This window comes from Parastagonospora nodorum (assembly GCF_000146915.1).
Source record: "Parastagonospora nodorum SN15 chromosome Unknown scaffold_26, whole genome shotgun sequence".
In the NCBI taxonomy this organism is placed as follows: domain Eukaryota; kingdom Fungi; phylum Ascomycota; class Dothideomycetes; order Pleosporales; family Phaeosphaeriaceae; genus Parastagonospora; species Parastagonospora nodorum.
The window spans coordinates 431,149-454,332 of record NW_001884574.1 but is presented as its reverse complement, the minus strand read 5'-3'; the positions used below and the strand labels follow the sequence as shown (position 1 = coordinate 454,332).

Here is a 23,184-nt window from a genome sequence, read left to right as displayed (position 1 = left end):
CTGTTCCTTATTTCATTTCTCCACGGCACGGGTTTCTTCATTTTTCATGCTTCCTACCAAAGTGGTAAACAGATGAGCATTCTCCGAGTCATCGATACCTCACATTACTGATTGAACGGGGTTGCATTTATGATATTCAAGCGACATCAGGATTGATTTGCGCACAATTTTCATTCTCTTACAGACTGGCAAGGGGCATGGAAAGTGGACAACATGGGAGAGCAAGTATCAGACTGGGGCATGTTTGGTACATGAAAACAGGAAGAAAATGTATTGAACTACTCAGTTGAATTATGCGTGCTGCAGAATCATCTCTTCGCGATGTGGTGAACATGTGAAGGGGTTCGGCGGCTGAGGCAGCAAGACCCTGGTCGTCATAGCTGCGCTACCACGGTCCAGCTCTCCGCAAGCATCCCCACGCCAAACCTCTTACACCAGCTAACCTGTGCTGCGGCCGTCGCTACTATGCCCCTAGCTTCACTTCTTGGTCGCATTGTATAATTATCCCCAACCCCCCGTTGTACTATTACTACCGCCGCGCCCGCCACCGCCGACTGAGGCGCTGCGTTCTTTCCCCTCGTCAACCCCCCGGGGTAGCTACCATGGTCGCCCCACGCAAAGCCGCGCTCGCGGAGGAGAGCGCCGAGGTCGAAGTCTTGTTCGCAAACATGGACAAGATGAAGACGCTCACGAAAAAGATCCAGGCCAGCGTCAACAGACTGGATGCCAGCGGGAAGGCAGTCCAGGAGGCGATCAGCCCGATATACGGCAACACCCAGAAGCTGCAGATCGCCAATACGAACATTGACAGGGTCATCGAGGCAATCGAGAGGCTTAGAGCCCCGCGCGAGCAGACGGATCGCGAGGAACGCGTTATTCGCGCGGGGCCTGGCAGAGGAGACCTCCGCGACTACATTGCTTCGCTGGACCGCACTGCAATTGCGCTCACAGACCTCAAGCGCACCAATCTCCGATCCAACGAGAAGGCTGTGGCGCAGCTCGCTGGGCTCCTCAAGCTGGGCAACAAGCAGCTGGAGGATGTGTTCCGAGGCATACTGAACGACTGCTCTCGCGAGAAGGTGCAGCCGCTGGAATATGTTGCTAAGAGTGCGTTGTCTTACAGAGCTTGAAGTTATAGTCTAACATGCTACAGACAACCCTTTCCCTCTCGTTGCCCCAGAGAAGCTCTCGACCCTGCGCGCAATCAACGCCCACATCTCCAAGTCATTCGGCCAGCTATCGCAAACAGACGTCTCGCAGACACCGACTCAGCGGATATATGCAGATGTCCGCGGCGGATACCTCGAAAGCTCTCTCGCCAGCCTCGCACAAGCGTCCATTAGCACGGCAAGGAAACTGCAGGCCGATGCGCTGTACAAGAAGGGCACGAATGGCATCGGCACGTACGTCGCAGCGATTGAGGGTATCTTCGTGGCAGAGTACGATAACATCACGAACATCTTCCCGCGGGAGGAATGGAGCTCCGTCTGTGAGGCGACCTGCCAGGAACCGTTGGGCGAGTTCAGCAAGACCCTGCGTGAGCTGAACGGGCACATTCAGAAGAACTTGCTGACTGACTGCTTCTTGGGATACGAGATCTGTGGCATGGTTAGGCGCCTATCTATTCGACTGCAGGACACGACAGGAGCTCTCAAGGGGCAAATCTACGACAGCGTCAAGCCGGTGCGGGAAACGTCGAAGATGTCTATGGGCAAACTCCTCGACGATGTGAGAAGCAAGACACAGAGTCTGATCGCATTGCCGATCGATGGCGGAGCGGTGCCAATTACTACGGAAACAATGCGACGTCTGCAGGAGATGACTAACTACCTGGAGCCACTGTCGTCGATACTGGCATCACTCGGAGAAGGAGGCTGGAATGCTGGCTCGGCGAGCAACTCGTCGACTACTTTGGATGTTGGCCCGGATTCTATAAAACTGTTCGGGCAGTATGCAGCTGACACCATCGACACGCTGCTGTCAAATCTTGCCGCAAAGGCTAGGGCGCTGCTCAAGGGCAAGAACCTGCAGGGCATCTTCATCGCGAACAACGTCGCGATCGTCATACGCATGATCCGCTCTTCAGAGCTGGCGCCCCTCTTGGACATCAATTCCAAAAAGATGGTTGACTGGCGCAAGCAGGGCACGGCAATGTACCTCGAGGCTTGGCGCGAGCCATCCGGACATCTGCTTGATGTGCAGTACACGAACCGTAGCAAGGAACGACCACAGTCTGGCGGCCTGGACTCGGCAGCCATTGTCAAGGCTCTCGGCTCGAAGGACAAGGACGCGATCAAGGAGAAGTTCAAGAACTTCAACACGAGCTTCGACACGCTGGTCGCGAGCCACAAGGGTTACGCCATGGAGCCCGAAGTGCGCAATCAGCTGAGCAAGGAAGTACAGAACATCATCGAGCCGCTGTACATCCGCTTCTACGACCGGTACCGCGAGATTGATAAGGGTAAGGGCAAGTATGTCAAGTACGACAAGAGCGAGTTGGTCAAGGCATTGTCCAGCTTTGCATAGTAGCGACTGCGGCGTTGATTTGGATTTTGCGCACAATACCCTTTTGGACTGCATTGCATAGGCGTCTCGGGCTGGATAGATATCGTTGGAGTACATGGCTGGGAGCGTTGTGATTGGATAGGCTTTACAGAATCGATGACCCACTGTGTCGCATACGCCGTCTACGGGGCCACACTTGACAGACGTGTGAGATGTTCCCTGCAGGTTTACGACAGATCAATTCTACAGCGCTTGAAACGACTTGGTAGACATAAAGTGCTTGCTCGTGCCTTACTGCCCATACGTGTAATTACCGAGCGCTGTCACACGTGACGAAATCCTCTTTGGGGGAGCGCAACAGCACAGTACGCGACTGCCTTGCGGGTACAGCAGCAGAGCACAGAAACCTCCTCCAACGCAGCTGCAACCTGTCAATTGCATCCGCCGCCAACTCGCCTCCTCTCGAGTGAATGCACATCAATTCCCACAAGTAATCACACATGTCTGCGCGCTGAGGTCAAGGCGGGGAGTTTTCGGTCTAGCGCCCATTTCTTCGACGTTGCTCTCCAATCCCTGCGCGGACCCCTTTCCTCCAGCAAGACGAAGCGCACCACGACTTCCTTCCCAGCTTCGCTCTCTCCACCCAACACCACGCCATTATCACTTGCACCCTCTGCATCTCCTCGCCCCATTGCTTTGAGTGCATCCATCACTCGACAGCATACCTACCGCTGCCTGGTACGCCAAACTCTCCTGACGCCGCGTTTCACTATTTCTCCAGGTTCTTGCTTGGGGTCGCGTCGCTGCTTAATATATTGTTTCGCGGCCACCACGGTCAGCAACATCGCCAATTGGACACGTCCGCTGACATTGCACTCAACCTGCAGGAGTCTCTCACTTGACGACACTTTGTCTGCACACGCGGTCCTATTCACACCATGGGTAAGGAGCTCTCCCAACCTCATTCCCGGCCAGGCATCGTGGCACGGAGCTAGCGGTGCCGGGCATATTTTGCGGCTGGGTACAATGATGCGGCAGCTGGGTGCATCACGTTGCAGCGCAATGGCTGCCACTGCCGCGTTCGCCGCCGGCTGTTGATATTTCTTGCGGCAGGGGCTAACAACACCCACAGAAGCGAATCTCGCATCCCCCGTTGCCCCTACGCGTGCCTCCCCATCGCCTCCCACCTCTTCGAGCGGCCCATTCGACATGGACGAGAGGTCCAACGGCCAGCCACAAGCCCCCCAGACCGTGTCCGCGAAGAACCCCAAGGCTGCAGCCGCCATGGCCAACGACATGAACATCGTGCGCCGGAAGCTCACCGGCTACGTTGGATTCGCGAATCTGCCAAATCAATGGCACCGCAAAAGTGTGCGCAAGGGTTTCAACTTCAACGTCATGGTTGTCGGTACGTGTCATCCCTGCTGGGAGAGCGGCAGCAGACTAACATAGCACGCAGGCGAGTCTGGCCTCGGAAAGTCTACCCTAGTAAACACTCTTTTCAACACCTCGCTATACCCGCCCAAGGAGCGCAAGCCCCCGTCCCTCGACATCTCCAAGACCGTGTCCGTACAGTCCATCAGCGCCGACATTGAGGAGAACGGCGTCCGTCTGCGGTTGACCGTTGTCGACACTCCCGGTTTCGGCGACTTCATCAACAACGATGAGTCCTGGGATCCCATTGTCAAGAACATTGAGCAGCGATTCGATGCCTACCTCGAGGCCGAGAACAAGGTCAACCGCATGAACGTTGTCGACAACCGCATCCACGCTGTTGTCTACTTCATCCAGCCCACTGGCCACTCCCTGAAGCCCCTCGACATTGAGGTTATGAAGAAGCTCCACACCAAGGTCAATCTGATTCCCGTCATCGCCAAGGCCGATACCGTCACTGATGATGACCTGGACAACTACAAGAAGAGGGTAAGTACATTCACAATCATCACCCGAGGGCACCAACTGACAATGCCTAGATCCTTGCCGATATTGCGTACCACAAAATCCAGATCTTCGAGGGCCCCCGCTACGAGCTTGACGACGAGGAGACCATTGCCGAGAACCAGGAGATCATGAGCAAGGTCCCCTTCGCCGTTGTTGGATCCAATACCGAGGTGACCACCCCAGATGGCCGCAAGGTTAGGGGCCGACAGCTTCCATGGGGTGTTGTTGAGGTCGACAACGAGGAGCACTGCGACTTCGTCAAGCTACGACAAATGCTTATCCGCACCCACATGGAGGAGCTCAAGGAGAACACCAACAATGCGCTCTACGAGAACTACCGATCTGAGAAGCTCACTTCCATGGGTGTCCAGCAAGACTCGACCGTCTTCAAGGAGGTCAACCCGGCGGTCAAGCAGGAAGAGGAGCGCTCGCTGCACGAACAGAAGCTCCAGAAGATGGAGATGGAAATGAAGATGGTGTTCCAGCAGAAGGTGCAGGAGAAGGAGAGCAAGCTGCGACAGAGCGAAGAGGAGCTGTACGCCCGCCACAAGGAGATGAAGGACCAACTCGACCGCCAGCGCATGGAGCTGGAAGAGAAGAAGTCCCGCATCGAGTCAGGGCGGCCGATAGAAGAGAAGGGCAAGAGGAAGGGTTTCTCCCTCCGCTAAGCACCGGCGGCCTAGCAGTCGGCTTGCACCTCGTCGCCACGCGTGTCGCACAGGTCAAGCAGCACACGAGCCTCTTCACCCTTCTCATCTCCCTCTTACCAGACCTTGTTTAATATAATGCCTCTTGACGATATCACTGGGTGCTATCGACAAAAAGCATACTCCTAAGCGGTCAGCTCTTGGGGATGAAGCACGACGATGTCATCTCTTGGTCAGTTGTCCGGGTCGTTGATTGATACCAACATGTTTGCGCTCTCTTGCGGGTTTCCCTTACTTCTCTTCGCTTTCTTATTATTTAGTAGCTGGGCAGCTGTTCTTCAGAGGGCGGAGGGGAGAATGTGAGGGACAGCTTCTTTACATGTATTCTACACATTATCCTAGTAGCGAATTTCATTTGTGGGCAACGGATGGCTTTTTGACATGTGACGAGATGGGTTGCGTGAAACTACACATGAAACTAGAAACAAACATGACGTGACCATGCTTCCCCAAACCACGCCTCTGCGAAAACAGACATGGCGCTCGCATGGCCGCCCTGTCGTCGAGGCTGATGCGATCGCCAGGGTGCCGCAAAAGCGTGGAAGGCTAGTGGTAGGTGCGTCAGCGTCAAGGCATTTCGTCACCACCCAAACGCCCGAATTTCTGGTTTACGTGCCCGCTTCCTGCCCACTTCAAAGACACGACCTGTCTTCGCCTTTGCACTCTCTCCTCCCCAAAAGTTGATCGCTGTATCGTGAAAGTTCCGCTGTACTCGGACTCTTTACCCCAATCTGTAAGTAGGAAGCTTCTGTCACGTTCTGCAGCATCATGAGCGGGTCCCGAGTGCCGGCCGACCACGACCAGGTCCCAGCCACCGCTCTTGACAGATTGCACCTCGACCTCTCCACAAGGCTGCAATCAAGTCAGGACAGCTCGAGAACCTCAACCTCAGCCCATTGAGCGCTGTATCGCCGCACATTGAGTCCCGCTGACCATTCCAAGCTACCAATTACGTAGCCCACACGACAGCCGCGAATTCACACAATGGCCCCTCCACCGCCAGCCAACCTCCCGCTGGGACAGCGCCTCGCCGCTCTCGCGCAAACACTGCAGTTTGCGTGGTTTGCCGGACACGTGACACTCCTGCTCGCTACTCTGCGTTACAGCCTGAGCTACATCACCTTCAACTACTATTCGAGATGGGCTAGCTTCTCCTACCGCGTCGCCTTCCTCTCCGCGTGCGTCACATATGGTATTGTCGTCTACAAGGCATACCGCGCACGCATGAGGACCGGCAAGCAGGGCGGAATCCTGACTCTCGCAACCGACGAGAATGTGCAGTACCTGGGTATGTTGTTCTCCCAGGCTTACGTAGCTTGATCCCCCCGCAGCAACATAGGCTAACGCTATCTGCAGTCATGGCACTTATCTGGCTCTTCTCCCGCCAGATCCCGCTTGCCGTCACGCCCTTTGCGGTCTACTCCGTCTTCCACGTCGCTACTTACGTGCGCTCCAACCTGCTGCCTACCATCCAGCCACCTCCCGCCTCCGCCGCCGCTGGCTCCAAGCCCCCAGCGTCGGGCGCCTCTGAGGCCATTGGCAAGTTCGTTAAGGAGTACTACGATGGCAGCATGACGCTTGTCGCCCTGCTCGAGATCGCGCTCTGGTTCCGCGTCGTCGGCTCCGCGCTGCTCTTCCAGAAGGGCAGCTGGATCCTGCTCGGCGTCTACACCGTCTTCTTCCGCGCCCGCGTCGCGCAGAGCAGCTTCGTCCAGGAGGCGATTCACTCGCTGACTGCACGCATTGATGCGCAGCTGGCTAACCAGAGCACACCCCCCGCGGCCCGCAATGCGTGGGGCACGTTCAAGGGTATCATCCGCCAGGCGGGTGATGCGACTGACATTCGCAAGTATGTTGGTGGCCAGCAGGGCGCGCCCAAGAAGGCGCAGTAAGCCTCGAGAATGTTTACGACTTGTCCACCAAACCTGTCTCCAGCGGCGAATAGGTGAATTTGCTGTTGGGGATCCTGGGGTATGAATCTTGACGACGTTATGGCAGTCATGAGGATGCTGGAAGCGTGTGTGATGGAAGGGTTTCGAATAAATATCCTACTGTAAGGAATCGCGGAGGGGAAAGTGGTACGAAATGAAAACAAGAGACGCAGAAAGGGTGGACGATGGATGGAAGTGAAGCAGTTGGTATCACCGACCGAGGAGGACTTTTGTCTATCTTACTTGGATGATGGGAATCGTTTTTCTAGCTGTGTGGTGTGGAGCAAATTTGATATCATATTTTCGTTACTACCTCGATACGAAGATTGATGTGTGTAATCATTGAGTGGTGTTGACGATTCAGCCGCACTCTCCCGTCTCCCGCCTTCGCAATGTCCACACAAACTTTACGACTTACTCAAGCACAGACCTGTGTTCACCCGGTGGGCGGATGTGGCTTTTTGGACGAGATCGAGATGGCATCGTGGCTTTCATACCTTATTGGAAACTTGGGCGGGCTTGAAGAGGAGATGAGTGATGAAAATTCACGAGTCGCTGTAAATCAGGTGGTGTTTTTCTGGGAGATTCAAGTCGTAGTGATGGATGGTTCGGTGGAAGTAAATTCACAGACGTAGGGGCAGTGCGATGTGGAGCGTGAAGATGTACCGAGTACGGGTTCTCCTAATAGGTGTATACATACCTACCTACCATTCGGGACCTCAACATGCGTCACACGATGAAAGCAGAGACGTGGGAATTCCGACATATTCTTGCATTACATCGACGGTGTGTCCAGCGCATCGCAGCCTCGTTCAAACAGAGCTGTGCTATTCTCGTAGTTCTGCACGTTCGCACGTCGGACGCTCCTCGGGTGCATGTGTTTGGTGTTTAATGGCTCTCCTTTCCCTTTCCGATCGCGTTGCTATTCTCGTCACGCACCCAGATAATAGGGACCTCGGACAATTTTCTGCATGCACAGTGTCGGTTCAGGTGCGAACGTCCCTCTCGGCGATATGCTGTATCCGCACGGCACGTTCTTCCAATATTCCACGCATCAGCAAAGTATCCACATCAGCCCCATATGCCGTGCACAGAACCACACCTCGGAAGCATGGCAGAAAATAGACCTCTGTCGTGTGGATAGACAATACGACATTGCACCACCATGGCGAAGAAAAAAGTACTCGGGGCGCGTTTTTTATCCACAGCGGGAAAGGATACGAGTGAATAGCTGATCAGGCAGTGGCCAAGTCCTAGATGCTAGCAACTTCGGAAGTACGCGAGAGCCGAACACCCGCCTGCTTTCGTGAACGGGAATACTGGCGGTGAAGGATAGATCGTGTGTGCCCGAGGCTACTGCAGGGTAACTGAACCTTGGACATTGCGAACTGTTTTGTTCCGCTTCGCTTGAGGCTTAGAAGCTGAATTTGGCTTGAACATGGACGTGTGGAATTTGGCGGCAGATGGTGCCATCGACACAGGGGTTCCGTAAGTTCCGCGGCACAAGCTTTTGGTGGTTCGGGATCATGGATGTGGATGTCGATGTGAATGTTGCCATGTATTGTACCGTGAATATATTTGGAGATTGAAGTGGGTTGCGTACTCTACTATACAATACATGCACTTTACTTTCGCCCACTGTACGGAGGTCTCGAACAAGTCAACCAAAACCTAACCCCTACCCACAATAGAAGGCACATCCCTCATCCCATCCCCACCGCAACCCATCTTTACTGCCAACTTCCCTCTCTATTTTCTCTCCCGCTCAAACACATCGTCTTCGCGCATAGCAAGCGTGACGCTGCCAAGATAATTGGCGAAAAGACGGGTTCCTTGGATCGTGGGTGGCACGGCAGGGGTAACAGCGCTATCGATAATCCCGGCCTAGCAACAAGGAGGAGCCCGCCCGCTTTCACCGTTTCGATAATTGTGGGCAGGCTGGTTGAAGCGGAGGGTGAGGAGGGAAGGTATATAGGGCTGGGAGGGACCCGCCGGGTGAATTGGATACTATTGTTTGAGTAAAGAGTTGATAAAGAGAGGGTTGTTTGCTTGCGACGGTCTACGAATACACAAATCACTACGACTTACGATCACGACCACGACTATTTGTTTACACCACAACCAACACGCATTCCTGGAGAAAGATTTGGCGCGGAATGAACACGATGGAATACTACTCACCTGCAATGTCTGTCATCAGCGACATGACCGACGAAGAGCTGGACAAGTACTTCGCAACCTACATTCCGCTGTCGAACCTCCCCACGCCTCCGCCAGCAAAGGAGTCGCACATGAACACCACCAGCACAACGACATCATCACAAACGCAGACCAGCCCCTCGTCCGAAATACAAGGTATGTTTCTCCTTCATGTTCCATGCATTCCCTCGCTCGGCCCCGGCCTCAAATGTTGGAAGTTGCTCGCGCGAGACCCACGGGCCGCTGCGTTTCCCCTGCATATCTTGGTCCCACGTCATTCCTTGCTCAACATCATGGAGTTGATCCACTTTGCCTGCTGTTCCTGGCGATCTGGCCGACACGTTACATCCCTCGGACCCTGACTGACGTGCCTATGAATAGTATACGCACAGCACCTGGCGAAGAGCGTGCCGGGCTCGCATGTCGATGTCGTATGTGGATTTTTGCAGCGCGCAGAATGCCCGGATGAGGTTGTGGGTTTTGCGGCGTGTGTGCTCGAGGGGTTGAGCGGGCGGTTTGAGAGAGTAGATTCCGATATTGTTGTACTCGCAGCACTGGCTCTAGCACACGGCTTTCTCGTCGATCGATTGCGCTCGTCACGGCACTGGGCGGTCAAGGAGAGCTGCGGCATGTTCAGTGTCCGCGAGATCGAAGCGGCGAAGAGGGCGATACTAGAGGATCTGGACTATGGACTGTTCAAGATCAAAAACGAGGCGGTGCAGAAGATGCTGGGGGAGATGAGGAGGCCGAATACGCTGGTGAAGAAACATGATCGAAGACGCACGCTTTCGATTAATCTTCCTGGAGCGGCGGTTTGGAGCTTTGGGGTGCAGACGCCTGAGCCGAGTCCTTGAGGGGGGATATTGAGATCGCGTTTGGAGGAACTGCTGCTCGAAACACACGAGCAGAATCCTGGAGGAGTCACAACGACATCAACCGCAGTCGATGAGACGAAGTGGACGACATATTCTTTGCATTTCTTGCATTGCTTTCATCAAGCGTTTCTGGGCGTCTCGGGATACGGCGCCTACATCTGGTCATCTGGAGTTCTGGAAGGATTACTGGGCACAATGTCTGGATAGACACGGGTTTTTCGGTGGCCTGATGCACACGCACACAGTGCAGCATCTTTTTTTTTCATTGCTTCGCTCGCATGATACCCTCAGCTCTGGACGGCGTCCATCTGAACCCGCACGCATCGCCAAAGAGGCGGTGAAGTCGCTTTTGCGTTGTTCGCGTTGTTTGTAGCACTAATATCGATGCATACATAATTCCTCGATGCTGCACGTCGTCAAGTCGGCCCTGACTTCCCGTGATTTGTCCCGCGCAGAGGTGTGGAGGGGCAACGCATCTCGACGTCACCCTGCCGTCCGTATGCAGTCTGGCCATGTCCTCAAGTCACGCTTCAACGCGCGGAAGGCCTGGCTAGCGCGCTGGCGATGCAGCAGAGTATTGGCCCAGAGTCTCCGCGTTGGTGTTGTGGGGTACAGAAATGGTCGCGCCTACCCCACCTCGTCGTCGCTCCCGCACACTTCTGTTGGGAGCTTGCATGAAGCTGCATATCCATCCCTCAACACTTGGGATGGAGCTGTCAGCATGTGCATTCCCCGCGTTGGGATAACCGCTAAACTGTACCGTCTTTGGTGGCGTGAAGATGCGGAAGCGTGATGGCTCTCGCCAGCGCTACTGTCCTTTGAGCTTCCTGCAGCGTAAACTGTAAACTGCTCGTCTTGTGCATGCATCCATTGGCCTTTGTCAACACTTCGGCGCGATAGTAAACACCCTTTTATAAGCTAGCCGCCGTCGTCGCCGTCGCCATCTCTACCTGCTACCTACTCTTCTTCGTCCCCCTCCTCCTCCTCCCCCTCCACCCCGCCATTCCCCCCTGCGGCACCGTCACTCTCTCAGCAACTCTCGCGTCTCTGCAATTGACGTGCTCAAGATGGCGGCCACAGCTCCTGCTCCCCGCGAGCGCAGGCCCTCGACCAGCGCCCCCATCTCCGACCTGCAGGGCCCCGTCGGCCCCAGCTTCTCTCGCCCCAAGCACAAGCGCACCGTGACGGGTTTCGGCCCCAGCGACATCCAGAGCGTCGAAGCCAGCATCCCAGAGCCCCAGCGCGAGGCCTGGAGGAAGTTTGTGAGTTGATCGACGCGGCTGCTTGCACTGCGGGGTAGCTTCATGTGGGGTTGCTTGTGATGTGTTACTGATGGCGATCAGATGCCCAAGCCGTTCAGCACGCCCGAGGACTTTGAGAAGGAGGCGGTCAGACACATTGAGACGACGCTTGCACGCTCGCTGTTCAACTGCGATGAATCCGCGGCGTATGCGGGTACGGCGTTGGCGTTCAGAGACCGATTGGTCTTGGACTGGAATAAGACGCAGCAGAGTCAGACATTTGCTGACCAGAAGCGCATTTACTGTGAGTTTTACTGGACTTGGGATAGAAGGAGTGGAAGCTAATGAGAACAGATCTGTCCCTCGAGTTCTTGATGGGACGAGCCCTCGACAATGCTATGCTCAATGTTGAGCAGAAGGATGTCGCCTCCAGTAAGTCTCCCTTTCTTCAACACTGCCATTGGCTTCTCTAACACACCTCCAGAGGGTCTCGCCGACCTGGGCTTCCGCATGGAAGACGTCATCTCGCAAGAGCACGATGCCGCGCTCGGCAACGGCGGTCTCGGACGTCTGGCCGCCTGTTTCCTCGACTCGATGGCTTCGCTCAACTACCCGGCCTGGGGCTACGGTCTGCGCTACCGCTACGGAATCTTCAAGCAGGAGATTGTGGACGGATACCAGGTCGAGGTGCCAGACTACTGGCTCGACTTCAACCCGTGGGAGTTTCAACGCCACGATATTGTCGTGGACGTGCAGTTCTACGGCCATGTCAATCGCTGGCAGGACGATGAGGGCAAGCAGCAGAGCTCGTGGGAGGGCGGCGAGATTGTCCAGGCGGTGGCTTTTGATGTGCCTGGTGAGTTGACGAAGGATGATTGTGTGGATGTAAGTTGCTAACTGATATAGTCCCTGGATACAAGACTGGCACCTGCAACAACCTCCGTCTGTGGGGCAGCAAAGCGGCGAGCGGCGAGTTCGACTTCCAGAAGTTCAACTCGGGCGAGTATGAGAGCTCAGTGGCGGATCAGCAGCGTGCTGAGACGATTTCTGCCGTGCTCTACCCCAACGACAATCTCGAGCGTGGAAAGGAGCTCCGCCTCAAGCAGCAGTACTTCTGGTGCGCTGCGTCACTGTACGACATTGTCCGCCGATTTAAGAAGGGCAAGAAGGCCTGGAAGGAGTTCCCCAACGCCGTTGCCATTCAGCTCAACGACACTCACCCAACGCTTGCCATCCCGGAGCTTATGAGGATTCTCCTTGACATTGAGGGTCTGGAGTGGGATGACGCCTGGAACAGTACGTAACGATTTCTGGTTGTGATAGACAATTGCTTACGAGATGCAGTCGTCCAGAAGACTTTTGGATACACCAACCACACTGTCCTGCCTGAAGCGCTCGAGAAGTGGTCTGTACCGCTCATGCAGCATCTTCTTCCGCGCCACTTGCAGGTACGTCAACCCTTGGAATCGTTTCTGAATGTATGTGCTGACCAAAGCGCTTTTAGATCATATATGAGATCAACCTCCAGTTCCTCCAACTGGTTGAGCGAAATTTCCCCAAGGACCGCGACATGCTTGGTCGTGTCTCGATCATCGAGGAATCGCAGCCAAAGATGGTACGCATGGCATACCTGGCGCTGATCGGCTCGCACAAGGTCAACGGTGTGGCTGAGCTGCACTCCGACTTGATCAAGACCACCATCTTCAAGGACTTTGTCAAGATCTACGGACCCGACAAGTTCACCAACGTCACCAACGGTATCACACCCCGAAGATGGCTGCACCAGGCCAACCCCAAGCTGTCAGCTTTGATTGCATCCAAGCTTGGCGGACACGAGTTCCTCAAGGACTTGACTCTGCTGCACAAACTGGAGGCATTCGTTGACGACAAGGAATTCCGCAAGGAGTTCCGCGACATCAAGTATGCCAACAAGGTACGCCTTGCAGCGCACATCAAGGAGCACCAGGGTGTCACAGTCAACCCAGCAGCGCTGTTCGATGTCCAGGTCAAGCGTATTCACGAGTACAAGCGCCAGCAGCTCAACATTTTCGGTGTCATCCACCGCTACCTCCAGATCAAGGCCATGTCGCCAGAAGAGCGGAAGAAGCTCGTACCGCGTGTGTCGATCTTTGGTGGAAAGGCTGCGCCCGGATACTGGATGGCGAAGACTGTCATCCACCTGGTCAACAAGGTTGGTGATGTCGTGAACAACGACCCCGATGTTGGTGATGCGCTGAAGGTCGTCTTCATTGCAGACTACAACGTCAGCAAAGCGGAGATCATTACTCCTGCCAGCGACATCAGCGAACACATCTCTACTGCCGGTACCGAGGCGTCGGGAACTTCCAACATGAAGTTCTGTCTCAACGGTGGCTTGATCATTGGTACCTGCGATGGTGCAAACGTGAGTCGGCTCTATTTTGAACATTTGCGATCGGCAACTAACAGCTCCTAGATTGAGATCACCCGCGAGATTGGCGAGCAGAACATCTTCCTCTTCGGCAACCTCGCAGAGGACGTTGAGGACCTCCGCCACGCTCATCTGTACTCACAGTACCAGCTCGACCCACAGCTCGCCAAGGTCTTCGATGTCATCCGCAAGGGCATGTTCGGCGACGCCGACCGATTCTCCGCTCTGCTCAATGGCATTGTCGAGCACGGCGACTACTACCTCGTCTCGGACGACTTTGCGTCGTACATTGAGACGCAGGGACTCATCGACGAGAGCTACAAGAACACGGAGGAGTGGACGAGCAAGTGCATCACGACTGTGGCGAGGATGGGCTTCTTCTCCAGTGACAGGTGTATTGATGAGTATGCTGAGGCGATCTGGAATGTGGAGCCGCTTGTTCCCAAGGAGGAGCCTGCGCCGTAGATGTGTGTAGAAGGATGGGTGGTGTCTGTCTAGATGGTCATAGGGACCGGTAGATGATAGACCGTTGACGACTTCCGTATGAAACGATAATGGATAGTTACTGTTTATGAATTCGTAAATTCGTCGTGCACGGAACTCTGCTCGAAGCAAGCATAGTATGTTCAGTTTGCCCTTCATTGAAAGACGTGGCCAATCAAGCGCTGGACCCTGGTGCCTGCTCCGAATGATCAGCCGCACAGACGCGACGCGCGACGTCAACCGCAATCTGGCCGCAGAAGGGCAGCAAGCTCGACACACGAGAGCTCCAAACATCACCATCATGGCCAACAGAGGGTATGACGTTGTCGTTGATGTCGACCAAGAGGTACGTGAACGCTTGCGCTTACTCATGCGCGGCGTAAATGCAACAAGAGAGCAGCACTGACAAACCCAGGGCGACCTAGGCCACACCGACCTCCAAGAAGACCTCGAATTCCACAGCTCCAGTACATCCCACCAGACCCGTCCACCTCTTGCCTGCTAATTCGTACCCACAGACTTCGACACCCAGCCCGCTCGCGGCGCCCCCAAAATCCAACCCGACTCCACATCCTTCCTGCCGGGCCCAACCACCTCGGCGCCCTCCTCCGGCCGCAAACACTACCTCTGGACGCTCTCCTTCTACGCGCAAGCCTTCGACGTCGACACCGCTGAGGTCCTGCGCCGCTGCACATCTGCCATCTACCCGCGCGCCAACTTCCTCGACGTGTTGGAGGGGAACCCCGATCTTTACGGGCCCGTGTGGATCGCGACCACCGTCGTCGTCATCCTGTTCCTCACCGGCACGATCAACCAGTACCTGAGTCAGAAGGGGCTGGGCAAGTTTGAGTATGATTTCAAGCTGTTGAGCGGGGCCGCGGGGCTAGTGTATGGGTATACGGCGTTTGTGCCCGTGGGGCTGTGGGCGGTGCTGAAGTGGTATGGCAGTGAGAGCGCGAATTTGCTCGAATGTGCGTGTCTCTATGGGTATGCGAATTTGGTGTGGATTGTGGTTGCGGCGGTTAGCTGGAGTCCGATTAGTAGTGAGTATATCCCGATACCCCATGAGCCCGATTTGCGATTTGCTAACACATGGCTGAAATAGTCCTCAACTACGTCTTCGTCGCGCTGGGTCTCGCTTTCTCCGCTTTCTTCCTGCTACGCAACTTGTACCCCGTGCTGAGTACTACCGAGGCGAAGACGAGCAAGGCGCTGCTGATTGTGGTGCTTGCGTTGCATGCCGGGTTTGCGATTGCGATCAAGGTGCTGTTCTTTGCGTCGACAAGTCCGATTGGGGATCCTAAGGGTGGTGAGGCGGGAAAGGGAGAGGGCGAGGGGAAGGTTGATATGATGTTTAGGTTTTGAGGGGGTTGAGAGTTGATGTAGAGGAAAAGAGGAAGAGGAAGAGGAAGATCGCAAGAAGATTCAAAGTTCTAGAGTTGTACAAGATATCCAATGGCATTTATATCGTTCTTGCGCCTGCGATTACGCCGACGGCTTTCGGTATGCCTTTCCTGGGAACTTGCTATGTTTGTCAGTCGTCTCAAGGAAAAAGCGTAATCGCAAAGACAAGATGTTTTACTGGTGAGTACATTTCAGCGCGAAGCCATTATACTCATGCATTGAATAGCTGATCACCAAACAACTTCCTCATGTGGTTACCCCACGCCAAGCTGACAGCAAGGCAACGCTCGTATCCGCGAATCAGCCCACCTCAGGCCTCGGCCTGCGAACCTCAGCCTCATGCACCGCCCACTACATCAAGAACAAAATGAAGTCTCCAGTACGATTTTCTGTTGTTCACCAAAGCCAACATGTCCGGCCCAGCATTATATCCCCACCCACTTCCAGGATCCACGATCCGTCTTCTTACCGTTGAACCAGGCGAGCCGGCATCTCCACTCATCTGCAGTCTCCAAGAAACATCCCTGGAATCCCCAGAACTACCTCTATACCAAGCCCTATCCTACGTCTGGGGCCCAATTCTACCGTCGATCCCCATAACATGTTCTTCCCAGCGAATTACCGTAACATCAAATCTGCACGCCGCACTTCTGGAATACCGCTCCCGAGCCATCACCATCCCACTATGGGTCGATGCGCTCTGCATCAACCAATCCGACGTCTCCGAACGCACCTCCCAAGTCCGCATGATGCAAGAAATATACTCCAAAGCCTCATGCGTAGTCATCTGGCTCGGCTCCGCCCACCCAACCGACGATGTCGCCATCCAATTCCTCAAAATCATCAACCAGCCCTGGGCCACCATCACCGACCAATACGGCCGCAAAATCCCGCTCTTCACCAACCAAGACGCGCCCGCGCACGACGCGGAAATCGGCGTCAAAGTCGCGGATAGCGACTTCGATGCGCTGGCCACCTTCCTCATGAGGCCGTGGTTCAGCCGCATCTGGATCGTGCAGGAACTCATTTGTGCGCAGAAAACGACCATGTGGTGTGGTGCTGCGACGCTGGATGATTTCCCTGTCCTCGAGGCGGCGTCGCGCCTCATGCACATGCCGAATACCGACGCACGCACGCAGATTGCTACTACGGCGCTGCCGGATCCGGAAATGCAGTACACGGGCAGAGTGAAACTGGCGTGTGCGGGGCGGCTGGAGATGCTCAGGATCGTGAGGGAACAGGGCATGGGGGGTATTGCGAATCTGCTCATGGCGACGAGGTCTTTTGATGCGACGGATCCGCGGGATAAGATCTTTGCGCTGGTTGGGCTGGCGGATGATATTGGGACGGAGTTTGTGGATTATGCGAAGAGTTATGAGGAGATCATCACGGAGTTAAGTCGGATGTTGTTGGATGGGACCATTGGTGGTACTGCTAAAAACGAATGTGTGCTGGATCTCTGGTCGTACATTACGCTCAGCGAGGAGGAAGAAGAGTCCACCAGGCCGAGCTGGGTGGTGGATTGGCTTGCGCTGAAGCATAGTGGGTACACGCCGCTGGTCTCTCAATACCCCTCTGAGCCCCCGGTGATTCAGAAGAAGCCGGAGATGGAGTTCACAAAGGATGAGTCTGGGCAAGACGTAAGAGCTCCCCTTCACTCCCATCAATCAAACCTCCTAACCGCCCTCCCAGATCCTTCACATCCGCGCCAGCCTCTTCGACGCAATAACCCACATCGTCCCCTCCCCCCTCGGCGCGCGCGCCCTCGTCCCCCAATCCTCCATCATCACTCTCGCATCCATTCCTGAAACCTCCGCTTGGTACTCCCGCATCCTCTCCCTCGTCGACTCCAAGGACACCCTCATGGACGACACCGTCGCCTACCCCTTCACTGGCACCACCCTCTACGAAGCCTTCTGGCGCACCCTCTGCTGCAACCGGTCATCCATCAACCTCTCCACCGCCCCCGAAGACGACACCAGCTACGTAGCCACGTGCGAACTCCTCGAGTCCCAGCGCCAGCAACACGCCCAGGAGCAATCCTACCGCCGCACCGCACACGTGCGCAAGCGCATTTCCGCCGTGGCCTTCACGGCAGCAACAGCGTGTCTCACCTACCGTCTCAGACGCTACAAACTCTCCATCTTCCTCCCCCTCACCCTCCCCCTCGCTGTCGAATGTCTCAACATTGCATGGGACGTCGCCTTAAATCTCGTCCTACTCTCCATGAACATAACCTATCAAAGAGCCACACAGGCCACGCAGATCAAGTCGCGCGATTTCGAGGGCAGCCATAGTATGTGGACGCAGGGCCGCCAGTTTGGGTGCACGCGGTTGGGCTTGATGGGCTGGGTGCCGGTGGCCGCGCGGGTGGGGGATATTATTGGGTCGGTGACGGGGTGCAGGGTGCCGTTTATTTTCAGGCACAGGGGGGATGGGTGGCGGATCATTGGGGAAGCGTATTTCCATGGGATTATGGAGGGCGAGAGTGAGGCGGAGGGGGTGTTGGAGGGGGAGATGTTGAGGATTGTTTAGGGGGGGTGGATGGGTTGGTAAAAGCTTCTCGTATACACATGAGCACATGCTTTTGCCGATGATGATTGAAATCATAGCACACGAAATCGAAGCCCGAGGTGTTTCTTTTTGCATGACGGGTCGCAGATGTACGGCTGGGAGATGAAATGGTCGAGAGTATGAGTACAAACGTCATCTCCCGTAGATAGAAGGCAGTCTTTGACGCGTGGAGAATACGCATCGTGTAGGAGCAATGGCGATTTTAATCGTATCAAACCGAATACCAAGAAAGCAGCTGTATGTATCCCAACCCTCGTGCCTAGCTACGACACTACTTCGTAGATCGGGAGTGAAAGAGTGTTGTAAGAGATGGGCAGGACTTGGCCGAAAAAAGTGCTTGTGGATAGGAAGAGGTGGTATAAAGGAAATGTAGTACCAAAACGATTTGATAAATAATACAAGAGGCCAGTCTCCGTCTCCATCCATTTTCTGAAGTTATATATATCTTCTGCAGCCCTCGCTATTGCCGTGTTATTTTCTTTCGTGTCCGGAGTTTTGTTTTTCCCTGCGAATGGTCTGCTTGGTCTGTTGATAATGCGTCTCGTTATTGATAGCGCGTGCATGCTTAGGCATGGATAGCTGCCGATAGCCTGTTTCCTCGTTACATATATGAATAATGTTCACCGGTCATTGTTACGTCTTTGAATTCCTCGTCTAACACTTTTACAGCGCGGGTCTGCATCCACCAGCCAGGCCATGTATTGTGCTGCCAGCAGTACAAGACAAGGAATCACTGAACTCAAGATACGCACAGCAAAGCATAATGCCAAATCCCAATTGAGTTGCAACTCTGATTTTCATTCGACAAGTATCGTGGCCGCGCGCAAACGAATGTATCTAGTTAATACCCTATAGCCCCCACCATTTCCAACACTTCACACACATTCCCTTCAAGACTTTGCTACCACTATTTTGCTTCGAAACAAAGCAGTAATGTCCAGCCCGCCTCTCCTTAGTTGGGCTTGCAGAATCCGTCCGCACAGTCGCAGTGCTGGCCCGAGCTAGGACAGTTGTCCGCGTAGATCCAGTTGTATTTCCCGCGCGACTTTTCGACGCAGACCATAGAGTGACCCCCATTGTTCTCCTGTATTGGGTATTAGTGAATACTTCGAGGGTGGGCATGTACTGGACGTACGCAAGCGCGTTGGTTTGGCTGCGGGCAGGAGTCGCCTCTACCAGCGTTACAGATAGCTGCGGCGGCGCGCTCAAAGACCGGGTTCGATAGACTGGCGGCCGAGGCGGCGCAGGTGAGGGCGAGGAGGGCGATGATAGACTTCATGGTGCGTGATGGTGTTGGGAAAGATTGTTTGTGAGGATGGAGATGCAGATGAGTGTGGTGTTTTGACTGAGGTGAGGATTCGGAGGGCTTTTATATGTGGCTATGAAGCGCGAGGGCTTGGGTGTTCTAACTGCGTCTGCCTCGCTGCATGTTGGTCTCGTAGCTGATTTGCTTTGAGGCATTTTGTGACAGTGACATGTTGATGATCAGGCAACCTCCCCCGCAGTGTGTATAGAGTGTTTTGAGGCCGTATTGAGTGGAGCTAGCTTTTGATCAACCACAAGGCCAATTCCAATTGCATGTACAACTATAACTGCTTAATTCGGACATGGGATGAGCAAGGAAGACCTTCGAAGAGGGCTAGAGGCAGCATCCTTTGTTTCGTGCTGGATGTAGGGTGCTGTAGAAGGCCTGAACAATGTTGACGCGTGGCCGAGCATAATCAAGTGTAAGGTTGTAAATGGAAGCTTACCGAAACTCTATGGCTCTTTGTCGGAGGCACTGAATAGACGGGGGTGTTGGTGCCGGATGAAGCCGAGGGCCTAGATCACGACTCCTGGGCAATGAGAGAAAGTATCAGTGTATGCTATGTGAGATTTCCGCGCATAATTGAAGTTAATGCCTACGGGAAAAGTTTAGAGGCTTGAACTTCGTCATAGAACAGTCTTGCACTGATATGTCATGGGTACTTGGAGGTGACCATGGTCGGTGATAGACTGGACGCCTGATCTTACTTCAGGCACACCATTCATTGATGATCAATGATCCTTCTTGTTTCCCTCGACGACGCACTCTCCTCTTCAACCCGCCAGTTCATTTATGCTTCATCTCAATGAAGTAACTGAATGCAACAACTTGGCAAGCATAAGGATCCTTTATCATCTAACCTTACATTTTCAGTCTAGTCTCAGGCGGCCGGTCAACAGTAAGTCGCCGTCCATAACTCAACACGGCTGCTGGTCGTTTCGCTCGCTACTCGTTACTATCTGAGAACGTCGGGACGTTGTTCTAGAGTCTGGAATGTGCGTCTTGCCGCACGATTCGGACTGTCAGGGGAAGCTTCCAAAGTGGTGTCTGGTCGTGTCTGACCTTGAAGCCAGCGTCGCGAACTTCGAGACTATCGGCGTTGAAGCATGTGATTTCAGCGTTGACTGATTTCCAATACTTGCGTGGTGTACAGGGCGTAATTCATTTGGCGCGAGAGAGCAAGGGATATAATCAAGTTGAAATTGGCAGCGGAGCTTGTTGCAGCTAAGCCTTTTCCGAAGCCACAGGGGCCAGCTGCCGCACATATGATTAAAACTTTGTGCAAACTTCGCAGATTTGCCATGCCCAGATTCGCCCGACTCCAGCCGCGCAAGAACACGGGTATCTTGTTCAAGCACGACTACCTAGTACCAAGAAGCCACAATGGAAAAATCCAGCGAGTGGATGCAGCACTTCTCAAGGCTTCTCAAAACTCTTCAATGACACAAGACGCCAGTGTAGAAAGGCGGTACAAGCCGGCGAGGCAGCCTCCTAACACTTCATCTTAGATACTTTGGTATATTCAGACTATACAAGGGCATATGCAAGGCTGGAAAAGACTAGGGTAAAGCTCTGTAGGAGGTCTTGCGTAGATCTGTGTCACATCGGGGATCAAATATTCAGTGAGGAGATGAGCAGGACATCATGAAGCACAAAAGAACATCTGTTGAGTTGCAACTCTCGTATTTATCTCTCGCTGTTAATTGGCAGCGCTCACACACAAACGAATGTAGATAGCTAATACCAGCTCTTCACCTCATCCATTCCCCAAGACTGCCGGCGTATTTCCCTCAGAACTAGCCGGTATTCTAGTTAGGCTTGCAGAACCCATCCGCGCAGTCGCAGTGCTGGTTTGAATCTGGGCAGTTATCCGCATTGATCCACGCAAACTTGCCACGCGACTTTTCAACACAGATCAACTGTTGTCACGCCACGTGTTAGTTTGTTTTAACTGCTAATCGCTCAGTTGTTTAACTTACAGAGTGTCCGCCATTGTCCTCCTGTGCTCTGTGTTAGCTAATGTTTTGAGGATGGAGGGTAGGAGAGAGCACGTACGCATGCGCGCTGGTTTGGCTGGGCGCAAGATTCGCCGGAATGACCGTTGCACACAGCAGCTGGGGCACGCTGGAAGAGAGGGTTGGAAAGGCTGGCTGCTGAGGCGGCAGTAGCGAGAGCGATGATGGCGATGAAGGACTTCATATTGAGCGGAGTAAGATTGTTTGAAGAAGATTTTCAGTGAGAAGATGTTGTTGGAATGAGTTGGTTGATGATACAATAGAGAGGGAAGTAGACTGGACTTTATAGTCTTGCTCGGTGGCTTTGGCCCTACTAACCTGATCAGAAGCGTACATCATGGCTGAAGCGTTTGAGTACGCTCTTCTGTATGTCACATCATGATCTGATGTGACTCTGACATGCATCTGCCTCACTGCATGCTAATCGGCCCCAAACGCGGAGTGTTTGCAGGTCATATTTCGTCGGGCGTAGAAAATATTTTCGGACGTAGATGTTTTCTTGACCAGATGTTTGATCCTGACGGTATGTGCGACCATGACTGCTTGAATCTGATGCAAGCTGAGCAAGGGAAGACTTGTCTTGACAACTCCGTGTCATTACGAGAGCAATGCTATCAAGGATAGACTGGAAGCCCAGTGCTGACTTGGTGAGTCAGTGGCGTGAAGCACGTTGAAGGGACAGTTGATCATGTTCGAGTCGCAAGATGCAGGTGTAAGCTTATCCGAACTTTGGGTGAAGTCAAAAAGGAGTAGTTGAAAAGCACGAGATTTTGTATTCTCGTGACGCTGCGATCTGGAATGTGTTTCCTGATTCGTAAGAGGGAATAATGCAGCAGACTCTGAATTCTAGCATGTGAATTCTCCCATGGCTCTGGGTATCGAGAAATGCATTTTACTGAAACATTGTCAGCACTTCTAGCTTACCGTAGGACAGTTTCTCACTTACGAAACAAACTTCATTGTTTCTCCCGTGTTCCAAATCTGATCGCACTTTCAGCACCTTCCGCCGACCACGCACTCAGCATTTCAACCAGCCCATACCGCGCATGCAGGTAGCATGTTAACGCCCTGCCACTCGTCTTGCTGGACCACAGATTCCCTTTACCCTGGACCTCACAATGTCTCGGACGAGCTTACTGACAGGGCGGTCGACCGGCCTTTGGATCTCGCCCGAAAAAAAATTACTCTGCTGCATACGATGATCTATGTTAGATCAAAGTTACGTGACGCGGTAAACGCAGACCCTTGTCTGGCATGGCAGGACTTGCGGCTGTGTCATCACTTACCCGGCCGTATTACCCGCTACAAAACATGCACACCATAGCTGAAAGCGGGGATAAGAAGCGTAAGTGTAGCTTACATGTACCCCGCAGCGTCCTGTCCAGCTAGTATCTCGTGTAAGAAATGTCCGCACTGGGTCGTTAGGGTAGTTTGCTTCGGACCTGTTGAGTTTTGGCCTGTCTAGTAAACACTTACTCCTGACCTCAACGCTACATTGTCGCAAATATGATACATTATTCGTCATTCTCGAGTCTTTCTAAAATGGAGCGCAAAGAAGCATTCGGGTACTTCGGCCGCTAGCGTCGGATGCTA

The 23,184-nt window shown here is 53.9% G+C and overlaps 9 protein-coding genes across 9 annotated transcripts; 7 read left to right on the top strand and 2 right to left on the bottom strand.

Moving 5' to 3' along the window:
* Positions 1 to 602: 602 nt before the first annotated feature.
* SNOG_13465 (hypothetical protein) lies at positions 603 to 2,526 on the top strand (the record flags this gene model as incomplete). The annotated part of the gene is made up of 2 exons (XM_001803625.1): positions 603 to 1,107; positions 1,154 to 2,526. 2 exons carry the CDS (start codon positions 603 to 605, stop codon positions 2,524 to 2,526), a joined length of 1,878 nt encoding a protein of 625 aa, XP_001803677.1.
* A 1,154-nt stretch (positions 2,527 to 3,680) lies between these two features.
* Positions 3,681 to 5,524, top strand: SNOG_13464 (hypothetical protein). Its single transcript, XM_001803624.1, has 3 exons — positions 3,681 to 3,913; positions 3,965 to 4,428; positions 4,479 to 5,524. Exons 1-3 carry the CDS (start codon positions 3,715 to 3,717, stop codon positions 5,112 to 5,114), a joined length of 1,299 nt encoding a protein of 432 aa, XP_001803676.1. The 5' UTR covers positions 3,681 to 3,714; the 3' UTR covers positions 5,115 to 5,524.
* On the top strand, positions 5,358 to 6,053 carry SNOG_13463 (hypothetical protein; the record flags this gene model as incomplete). Its single annotated transcript, XM_001803623.1, has 4 exons — positions 5,358 to 5,452; positions 5,576 to 5,705; positions 5,855 to 5,886; positions 5,918 to 6,053. 4 exons carry the CDS (start codon positions 5,358 to 5,360, stop codon positions 6,051 to 6,053), a joined length of 393 nt encoding a protein of 130 aa, XP_001803675.1.
* Positions 6,054 to 6,137: 84 nt separating this feature from the next.
* SNOG_13462 (hypothetical protein) lies at positions 6,138 to 7,045 on the top strand (the record flags this gene model as incomplete). The annotated part of the gene is made up of 2 exons (XM_001803622.1): positions 6,138 to 6,441; positions 6,510 to 7,045. The coding sequence occupies 2 exons, from the start codon at positions 6,138 to 6,140 to the stop codon at positions 7,043 to 7,045; spliced, it is 840 nt and encodes a 279-aa protein (XP_001803674.1).
* Positions 7,046 to 9,270: 2,225 nt separating this feature from the next.
* Positions 9,271 to 10,559, top strand: SNOG_13461 (hypothetical protein; the record flags this gene model as incomplete). The annotated part of the gene is made up of 2 exons (XM_001803621.1): positions 9,271 to 9,439; positions 9,665 to 10,559. The coding sequence occupies 2 exons, from the start codon at positions 9,271 to 9,273 to the stop codon at positions 10,135 to 10,137; spliced, it is 642 nt and encodes a 213-aa protein (XP_001803673.1). The 3' UTR covers positions 10,138 to 10,559.
* Positions 10,560 to 11,225: 666 nt separating this feature from the next.
* On the top strand, positions 11,226 to 18,231 carry SNOG_13460 (hypothetical protein; the record flags this gene model as incomplete). Its single annotated transcript, XM_001803620.1, is given in 15 exon segments — positions 11,226 to 11,420; positions 11,502 to 11,703; positions 11,754 to 11,831; positions 11,884 to 12,276; positions 12,306 to 12,695; positions 12,744 to 12,847; positions 12,904 to 13,803; positions 13,855 to 14,270; positions 14,440 to 14,642; positions 14,811 to 15,263; positions 15,398 to 15,633; positions 15,651 to 15,795; positions 15,966 to 16,075; positions 16,311 to 17,336; positions 17,389 to 18,231. 15 exon segments carry the CDS (start codon positions 11,226 to 11,228, stop codon positions 18,229 to 18,231), a joined length of 5,694 nt encoding a protein of 1,897 aa, XP_001803672.1.
* Positions 18,232 to 19,222: 991 nt separating this feature from the next.
* SNOG_13457 (hypothetical protein) lies at positions 19,223 to 19,549 on the bottom strand (the record flags this gene model as incomplete). Its single annotated transcript, XM_001803619.1, has 2 exons — positions 19,223 to 19,354; positions 19,406 to 19,549. The coding sequence occupies 2 exons, from the start codon at positions 19,547 to 19,549 to the stop codon at positions 19,223 to 19,225; spliced, it is 276 nt and encodes a 91-aa protein (XP_001803671.1).
* Positions 19,550 to 21,384: 1,835 nt separating this feature from the next.
* SNOG_13456 (hypothetical protein) lies at positions 21,385 to 21,775 on the bottom strand (the record flags this gene model as incomplete). Its single annotated transcript, XM_001803618.1, has 3 exons — positions 21,385 to 21,495; positions 21,556 to 21,576; positions 21,632 to 21,775. 3 exons carry the CDS (start codon positions 21,773 to 21,775, stop codon positions 21,385 to 21,387), a joined length of 276 nt encoding a protein of 91 aa, XP_001803670.1.
* Positions 21,776 to 21,928: 153 nt separating this feature from the next.
* Positions 21,929 to 22,215, top strand: SNOG_13455 (hypothetical protein; the record flags this gene model as incomplete). Its single annotated transcript, XM_001803617.1, has 3 exons — positions 21,929 to 21,957; positions 22,099 to 22,114; positions 22,165 to 22,215. The coding sequence occupies 3 exons, from the start codon at positions 21,929 to 21,931 to the stop codon at positions 22,213 to 22,215; spliced, it is 96 nt and encodes a 31-aa protein (XP_001803669.1).
* Positions 22,216 to 23,184: the final 969 nt, after the last annotated feature.

What these genes read in the sequence shown, in the direction of transcription:
- SNOG_13464 (XM_001803624.1), top strand. Translation starts at nt 3,715, where the DNA reads ATGGACGAGAGGTCCAACGGCCAGCCACAAGCCCCCCAGACCGTGTCC. An exon ending in CTTCAACGTCATGGTTGTCG is followed by an intron (nt 3,914 to 3,964) that starts GTACGTGTCATC and finishes CATAGCACGCAG; the next exon opens with GCGAGTCTGGCCTCGGAAAG. An exon ending in TGGACAACTACAAGAAGAGG is followed by an intron (nt 4,429 to 4,478) that starts GTAAGTACATTC and finishes GACAATGCCTAG; the next exon opens with ATCCTTGCCGATATTGCGTA.